The 8968-nt window shown below is 43.9% G+C and overlaps 1 protein-coding gene across 9 annotated transcripts in view; it reads left to right on the top strand.

Moving 5' to 3' along the window:
• Positions 1 to 8968, top strand: part of CAST (calpastatin) — a 145220-nt gene that overhangs the window by 49940 nt on the left and 86312 nt on the right. For 8 of the 9 annotated variants that reach the window (XM_014543997.1, XM_014543993.1, XM_014543994.1 and 5 more), the window contains one exon: positions 8186 to 8257. The exons of the other annotated variant lie outside the window; for it this stretch is intronic. In XM_014543997.1, coding sequence (XP_014399483.1) covers positions 8186 to 8257 — 72 coding nt within the window. The remainder of the gene's footprint in view (positions 1 to 8185; positions 8258 to 8968) is intronic. 9 annotated transcript variants of the gene reach the window in all.

The raw sequence follows: 8968 nt of genomic DNA on the forward strand, positions 1-8968 counted from the left end.
GATACAATGTTTCGGTCCGCCTGGCTTTCAGTCCGGCTGGTTTCTGGGGTTTTGTTTAGCTTCTTATTTGCAACATAGTACATAGTTGCTTAGACTTGCAGCTGAGAGGCCGACAAGTGAGGCGAGGAAGGTTGGAGTCATGCTCGCTTCAGTGCCTGGCTGCCGGCCGCCATCTTGGCTGACAGTTAATTTGCATATACTCACTGATTAGCCAATGAAAAGGGTAGCGGTCGTACGCTAATTACCATGTTTCTCTTTTATTAGTGTAGATATATATATTTCAGAGAGGAAGAGAGACGGGGAGAGAGAGAGGAACATCAGTGATGAGAGAGAATCATTGTTTGGCTGCCTCCTCCATGCCCCCTACTGGACATCAAGCTGACCTGGGCATGTGCCCTGACTGGGAATCGAACTGTGACCTCCTGGTTTGTAGGAAGACGTTCAGCCACTGAGCCGCCTCGGCCAGGCTCTCATTGGTTCTTTATCCTAATGTAGCTTTCATCTGAGACCTTGTATTTATTTAATCCTTAAAAGTTTGATATGGGTGTGTGTGTTTTGAGTATCTTCTATGTCTTGTGTATGTTTTTAAGTATCTTCTATGTCTCTCCTTAATATACTTTTGAAAAGCTTTTTATTTTGAAATAATTATAGATTTCCATGACCTTGCAAAGATAGTATGGAGGGATCCCATGTACCCTTCATCCAGTTTCCCCATTGGCTGTATCTAATGTAGTTATAGTACCATGTCACAGCTAGGAAATTGACATTGGTACAAAAATGTGTATATAAGTTCTAAGCCAATTTATTACATGTGTGATTCGTGGGGGCAGTACTGCAATTAAGAGACTAGACTTTTGAACATTGTATTTCCCTGCATACAGAAAGTAAGTTGTATTTTCCTGCTTCTATGCATGCCTTGTAATTTTTTATTAGATGCCAAACAGATGTACATTTTGTCTTGTTGGGTGCTTGTTTGTTGTTGCCTTAAGTTTTTGTGAGCTTTGTTCCAGGACACAGTTAGGTTACCTGAAAACAGTTTGATCCTGTGGGTTTGCTCTGAAGCTTTGTTTGGAACAGAGAGCCTGTGGAGGGGGACTGCCTTTCATCTGCGTATCCCACCCAGTGACTCACTTCTGGGAACACGTCCTGTCCTGGCCTGTGCGAGCCCCAGTGATTATGCCTCTGCCCCAGACTCTGGCTCTCCTCGGTGTCTGGCGCTCTCTCTGCAGCTCTCCTCTCCCGTGCTCTCCCTGGGAGCCCCTGGAGGCCCCTGGCCTGGGGAACTGCCAGCTCCTCCCCCTCATACCAGAGAGACCAGCAGCTTCTGCCGGTCCCCCCTTCACAGCTGTTCCAGTTGCCTGGGAGCTGCGGGCCGCAGGCTGTGTCAGCCCTCCCCTCCCTTCTCCTTTCCCTCTTAGGGGCACTGTCCTGGGCGCCTGCTGTCCAGTGTCTGAAAACCACTATTTCATGTAATTGTCTGGGAATTTTTAGTTTAGGGTAGGAACACTTCTCACTTTTGAATCTAAATATCCTTACCTAAGAACATCATTAACACAAAAGACAGTGATGGCGAACCTATGACACGCGTGTCAGAGGTGATACCCGAGCTCATTTTTTTGGTTGATTTTTCTTTGTTAAATGGCATTTAAATATATAAAATAAATATCAAAAATATAAGTCTTTGTTTTACTATGGTTGCAAATATCAAAAAATTTCTATATGTGACATGGCACCAGAGTTAAGTTAGGGTTTTTCAATGCTGACATGCTGAGCTCAAAAGGTTCGCCATCACTGACAAAAGAGAACGAAACCTGTACTCTTAAAGGGGCTTGAAAATAGTTCTAGAGTTGGGTTATTCAGTTTTTCTCAGCCGTAAGCCTTGTCGTTGACTTACTTTTTTGTCCCTATACTAACGAGTTTAGTGCTTTCCAGATATTCTGCTGAGGCTTAAATGTGCAACAAAAACTGTTGAACTCGCCTCGGCAGTATCCTGACCTGACACCTGTGTAATACCTCATACAGGCCCTTCCAACTTTCAGGAAACACACTGAGGCCATGTCTATTCCTGTAGATTGTAATGACTCTGAGTCACTCCTCTTCCTCCCCCACTCCCAGACCCGTGTGACAGTGTTGGCACCTGGGGGCCCCATCCCAGCAAGGCCAGAGGGGCCATCACCTTCTTTTAATTTTATTTTAAACTTTTTAAAATTTATTTTTATTGATTTCAGAGAAGGAGGGAGAGGAAGAGAGAGATAGAAACATCAATGATGAGAGGGAATCATTGATTGACTGCTTCCTGCACAGCCCCCACTGGGGACCGAGCCCTCAACCCAGGCCTGTGCCCTTGACCGGAATTAAACCCGGAAACCTTCAGTCCGCAGACTGATGCTCTATCCACTAAGCCAGCGGTTCTCAACTTGTGGGTCTCGACCCCTTTAGGGGGGTCGAACGACCCTTTCACAGGGGTCGCCTAAGACCATCGGAAAACATATATAATTACATATTGTTTTTGTGATTAATCACTATGCTTTAATTATGTTCAATTTGTAACAATGAAAATACATCCTGCATATCAGATATTTACATTACGATTCATAACAGTAGCAAAATTACAGTTATGAAGTAGCAACGAAAATAATTTTATGGTTGGGGGTCACCACAACATGAGGAACTGTATTAAAGGGCCGCGGCATTAGGAAGGTTGAGAACCACTGCACTAAGCCAAACCGGCTAGGGCGGGCCGTCACCTGCAGGACGGCTGGGACCCTCTGCTCTGGCTCTGGCAGGCCCCCTCATTGGGCAGGCCTTCCAGTGTGAACGCTGTGAGTGGTCCCGGGCTCCCCATAGCTGGGTGTACTGAATGATTGTACATCCGTCTGTCTGTGGGTAGGTGCATCATATTTATACTTCCATGTGATCCCCAGAGCTCGCACAGCGCCAGGACAGGACATGCTCCCACTAGTCAGAATCACTGGGTAGAGTACTCAGAAGGGTATCATCTCTGCACTGAAAAAGTTACTCCTAGTCTTAAAGCTGCTCTCATTCAACAAAGCTTAAGAGCCAACCTCAAAAGCATCAAATTGTTTCCAAGTAACTTAAGTGTGTCCCTTATTAGAATCATTGTCCTGAGGAAAAATCACTTTTTTTTCCTATCCAGTGAAAAAACAATTATTTTTTTTCTTGATGATATAAATAATAAAATCTCATGGGAGATTCTCAGGACTCCGCATGTGTTGAAACTAGGCCCACGGGTGTTCCCCTGGGGAGATCAGTGTGTTTGATTGATGTCAAGGACCTTGGACCTGTCTCTTTAAAGCAGTGGATCTCAACCTTGGCTGCACATTAGAATCACCTGGGAATCTTTTTAAAATCCTGATTTCTGGGCCTCATCCTCCGGAAATTCTGTTTCTTTGTTATGGGGTGGGGCCACAACATTAGTAACAAAGAAACGCATGCCAGCAGCCGAGGCCCAGAAATCAGGATTTTAAAAAGATTGCCAGGTGATTCTAATGTGCAGACAAGGTTGAGAACCACTGCTTTAGAGGAGGGATTTCCAACCTGTGCAACAGGCCTCAGGCCATCCCTCATCTCCTTTCATCCTCACAGTCTCCCTCGGAAGTGTGGGTAGGGCCATTCCATTTTTCAGATGAGAAAATTAACGTGTCCAAGGTTTCATAGCTGACTCTTGGTGGAGCCAGAATTCTTGCCACATACATCAAAAGACAGAACCATTATTCTAGAGGATGCGGCACCTTTCTTTGCAGAGCCACCAAATCTCAGCTGGCATGGAGCTTCACGCCCAGGGCCTTTCCTGAGATTTTTTTAGGAGATAGTCATTGAGCAGCTCTCTGCCTGCCTCTTGGTCCTTCATTGCGACTTTGCAAACAGCTTTTAAGACTTGAGTTCTGAGTCATGCAATAAAAATGTTTATTATGCACTACAACAAATACAAAAAAAGTCAAGTAATTCTTTTCATGCCTTCCTGCAACTGCAGATAGAATTGATCTAATCTGGACATTCTTTATTGAACATCTCTGCTCCAGCATGATCTGCCTCTTTGTGTGTCTCTTGGCTGTCAGAATCTGCCCCACTCTTGGGGGCGGGGAAGGCGCCTTCCAGGAGCAGGTGTGGTTGCATAGTGCATGGAATCGGGGCCCGTGCACACTCAGGAGCCTGTGCCTGAGCAGGAGGGATTGCTCATGCTCTCTGTAACTGGACCAGACTTTGTGTCCTGCAGTTTGAGTCCAGTAGAGGCAAATAGGGCGTGGAGGGCACTTCTGTCCCTGTCAATCGGGAGGACTGAGGCCCTGTGACATGATGAACTGCTCGGAGGGCATGACTCAGCCAGGCCTGCGATTTGACATGTAGGGATAAGGGGCAGGCTGCTCCTGATAATTTCCTTTCTATGAAACTTAAACAGAGAAGGGCACACAAATTAGAAGGAAAATGATTGGTTGGCAAGGAAAAAAGCTGCTCCATGGCCTTCAGTCTATAGGTTTATGGAAAAATAATTTAACTCAAAATTTGAGTTATCATAGTATTGACATCCTCATTTAACATCTTAATCGTTTAAAGACTAGAGTTAATTTGTATGTTAGGACAAATGCAGAGTCATAGATAAATGAGCTTATTTTGAGCCTTCTGTGAGTAAATGAATTAGTTCTGTTTTATCTGAGGGTAGATCCAGCCCCAGTACTAGTTAGTGAATATGGTGTTGAACTCGCCTCGGCAGTATCCGAGAGATGTGTGAGAGATGTGTCCAGGCCTGAGTGGGCTGTCTGAGGGCCAGTGATGATGGTGAGGAGCTGGGGGAGTGAGGGTGAGGAAGACACCTGTCAAACTAAGCAGGAGGTGACCGGAAGCCAGAGGACTTTGAGAACTTTTCACTTGAAGGCCAGGGAGGACTCATGAGGGCTAGATGGCACCCAGAAAAGATCAGGAAGCAGGCCAATGCTGGAAGAAACTGGTGATCTCGAACACACCTGACTGTGGGGCCATCCTAAGCCTCTGTCACTTCAGTTCAAATATCTTGATCCAGCATCCTGTTTCGTCTCATACCACATGCCTCTGCCCGCCTTGCTTCACCTGCACTAACTTCTTTCTGTTCCTCAGACTTGCCAAGCTCATTCCCATCAGGGCCTGTGTACATGCTGCTCTGTCCCCCTAGAATGCCTCCCCTCCCCCACCCCATATTTACATGATTGGTTTATTTGCAGTCAGGTCTCAGTCAAACATCACTTTTGTCTATCCCGTCGGAAGCAGCCCTCAGCCAGTCACCCTGTTTTAGTGTCTTTATTCACTGAAATCATTTTGGTTTTTGTTGGCTTATTTAGAGTCCTCTGACTGTAGTGTAAGCACTGTAAGAGTAGGACTTTTTTTCTGTTTAAATGATCATTACATCCCTACTGCCTAGAATAGGACCAAGGTTCAATAAATGTCTGTCCAATGAGCAAATGAATGAAAGAATGAATGCGTAAAGTCAGACACAATTGGAGAAAGAGAACCAAGTCTTATATATCAGCCGAACCATCTATAGTTAAATGTTGGTTACTAATCTGAGAATAAAGAATCTGTGATTTGGTATTTGTATATATTTCTAAGCTTTTCTATTATCTTTTAAGTGCTTGACATTGACTAAGGGCTTAATAAATATTTGTTAGATAAAAACTTAATGAAAGATATATATTTTTTTTTTTACAAATTCTGCCCTTGTTTCAGCTGAATTGAATTGGTCCTTTGTAGACCAGGTAGTCCAGGTGGCTCAGAGGACAAGGCCAGCTTCGCGGGACAGGCCATACCCATAGGAAAGCTGAGAGGTCCTCAACTTTTGAATCATCTTTTGAGTTAGAAGACCTTGAACTTATTAGTAAATCAGTATTTTAAAAGTACACTTTGATTTGATGTACAGGTAAATAAAAATCAGCATGTGTCTAAGAAGTTACTGTTTTTAACTTAATAGTTCTATAACTCAGACAAAGGCAAGTTTTTGAATTCTTGTGTGTGGCAGTGGAATTCGTTTACAGATGAGCCGGGGTTCGGAATGTGGGCGTGGACGCGGTGAATGGGCGCGCTAGTTAACACAGCACCGGAATGTGACCTTCCTTGTTGTAGCTGAGACCACACACCAATAGCTGGAGTGTGGGGCAGCTGGGGAGCACCGGACAATGGCGTGACCTCTCTGGGCCGAAGTCTCCTCCCTGAAAAATGAGGAGGTTGAAAGGGCAACAAGGTTAAGATGAGCAACCCCATTGCTGTGGTCTTGTCTTTATTTCTTAGGCCTGGTCCCTTACTCTGAATCCGAGTATACACAGTGGTTATCAGAGCTGTTTGTTAGGACACTTTATATTTTCAAAAGAGCCTTGTGATATGGATAAAATTGAGGCCATCCCCTCCTTTCACCACCCCCCATATCACACCTGCATTGCTAGCTTTTTAGCAGCCTCTGTGATTTCCATCAGTTTACCTAGGATTTTTCTTCCCTTGGTTGATGGTAGTGTGTGTGTGCTTTGGAGAGACTGTTTAGTCTACAGGTGGTGCCTGGGAGCCTGGGACTCCTGCAAGTGCCTCTGAGGCCCTTTCGATACCCATTTTATAAAATGTGTCCACCTTACCGTTTCGGTGACTGATCTTCCTGAAGTGCTCTGAGAATGGTCAGCCACTGGGCACGTAGAGATTATACTTTGAGGACAGGAAGCTAAGGTTTGGCTTTTCTTCTTGCTAAGGTAACGTTTACCCTGAAGGAAAACGAGGCTTCTACTCAAGCTTCCATGGCAGGCATTTTCAAAAATATGAAGCAAAGCAAATTTTGCTAACTAGTCTTACTAAATGTTAATCAATTAAACCAAAATTTTCTCAATTATATATTTTTTAATTTTTTTCTGCATAGACATACAACTCTTTAATGTGTTATGTGTCAGCTAATGAGTGCATCACCATCCCTCCTGTATTCTGTGTACACAGTCCATTATTCATATTTTATGGATGGAGCCTAATCTCACCATTTTATATGATAAAACTTTATAGTTTATATGCTTGCTTCTTTGAAATATAGATATGAATGAGAAATATAAGCTATCAAGGGCTTGTTCAGAAAGTAACTGTGTATTTCACATTTCTCCTCCTCCCCCATTCATTGTCCTTTTATCAGTTGAATAGTTACAGTTCTATAAGAAAATACAAAAAAGCACAATGAAGAATATTTTTAAAAATCAGTCTTAACCCTACCATCAGAAGATAACCCATATGAACTGCAGAATAATACTCTACCTGCTATTTTATAGTCTGAATTTCTTTACATAAAATATGAATATTTTCATTTAATGAAAGGTTCTTCTCAATATGAGTTTTAATAATGGCATAGTTCATCCTGTCGCTGTCCATAGCATAACCCCCGATTGCAGGAGGCAGGATAAGGAGATAAGAAAATAGGGTCTGAAGCAGACATCCTCCTTTTTACTGGCTGTGACCATGGCCACATTTTGTGCCCATTCCATTCCTCAGTCCCCTCTTCCATAAAATGGGGTAGCAATAGTCCCAGCATTCTATCCAGGGATGTAAGGATGAAATAAGTTACTACATGCTTAGAGCACTTACAATAATACTCTCAGATATTCTATTATTATCTATAATTCCATTATTCTAATAGAGTAATTACCTGGCACATGGTAAGTACACAGTAAGCATTCATTATTACTTACATTGTTTTCAATTTTTTGATGTTAGACTACTGTGATGAGTGTCTTGGAAGAAAAAAGGCCTTTGCTCTGTTATTTCCCAACGATAAATTTTTAGAAGTAGAATTTCCTCTTTGCTACTTCCGCTAAGTCACCCACATAGAGGGTGGATGTGCTGTGTTCTCTCGCTAGCACTGTAGGGAGGAGGCCACCGCTCCTGAGTTTCTGGAGGCGCACTGTGGTGGAGACAGCAATGGCCTATGGGAGGATTGTCCTGTTCTCCAAAAGCACTGAATATTGACCAGCTGGGATTTACTCAACTTACTCTTGCTTTTCAATATTGATGTAGTCTTCAGGCAAAGGTATAAAAAATTACAAGACGTAATTTTTTGGTTAGTATGTGATAGTCTGATTTTTGCTTGCGAGGATATTTGTGTTGGTATGAAAATTTGCACTTGACTACATTGTTAAGATGTTTTCCCCCATTGAAACAAATATTTTCTATTTTCAAGAAAAAAGCCACAAGCCATGAGAGCAGTCAGCCCTCCAGAACCCATGCTGGTGGAAGAGCCCCGGCCACCAAGGTCAGTCATTTCCTAATCATTTTATTGACAAAACCACGAGGGGACCTTACGCTAGGGTATACCATTAGTAGGTGGGGCTTACAGTGTCCATATATCACCGAAAGGTTTTCAACAAAGTATCGTTTGTGCGTTGGGGGTTGGGGGGGGGGTTAATGCAATTTCTTAATGATTTGATTTAAAACCTAGTAAAACCATTTATATTGTAATTTTTACTGGCATTGTTTACTGTGTACAATGTATATTATTTTCATAAATATCTCTAACTAGAGGCCCGGTGCACAAAAATTTGTGCACTCGGGGGGGGGGGTGATCCCTCAGCCTGGCCTGTGCTCTCTCACAGTCTGGGACCCCTTGGGTGATGACCACCTGCTGGTTTAGGCCCGGTCCATGGGGAATTGGGCCTAAGCTGGCAGTCAGACATCACTCTGGCAGCCCAGGAGCCCTTGGGGGATGTCCACTTGCTAGAGGGAAGCAGGCCTAAGCTGCAGTTGGACATCCTTAGTGCTGCTGAGGAGGTGGGAGAGGCTCCTACCACCACCGCTGTACTGGAAGCTGTCAGCCTGGCTTCTGGCTGAGCAGAGCACCTACTGTGGGAGCGCCTGAACACCAGAGGGCAGCTCCTGCATTGAGCGTCTGCCTCCTGGTGGTCAGTGTGTGTCATAGTGACCAGTCATTCCCAGTCTTTCTGCTGTTAGGGTCAGTTTGCATATT

Source organism: Myotis brandtii, unplaced genomic scaffold (genome assembly GCF_000412655.1).
Source record: "Myotis brandtii unplaced genomic scaffold, ASM41265v1 scaffold344, whole genome shotgun sequence".
Taxonomy (NCBI): domain Eukaryota; kingdom Metazoa; phylum Chordata; class Mammalia; order Chiroptera; family Vespertilionidae; genus Myotis; species Myotis brandtii.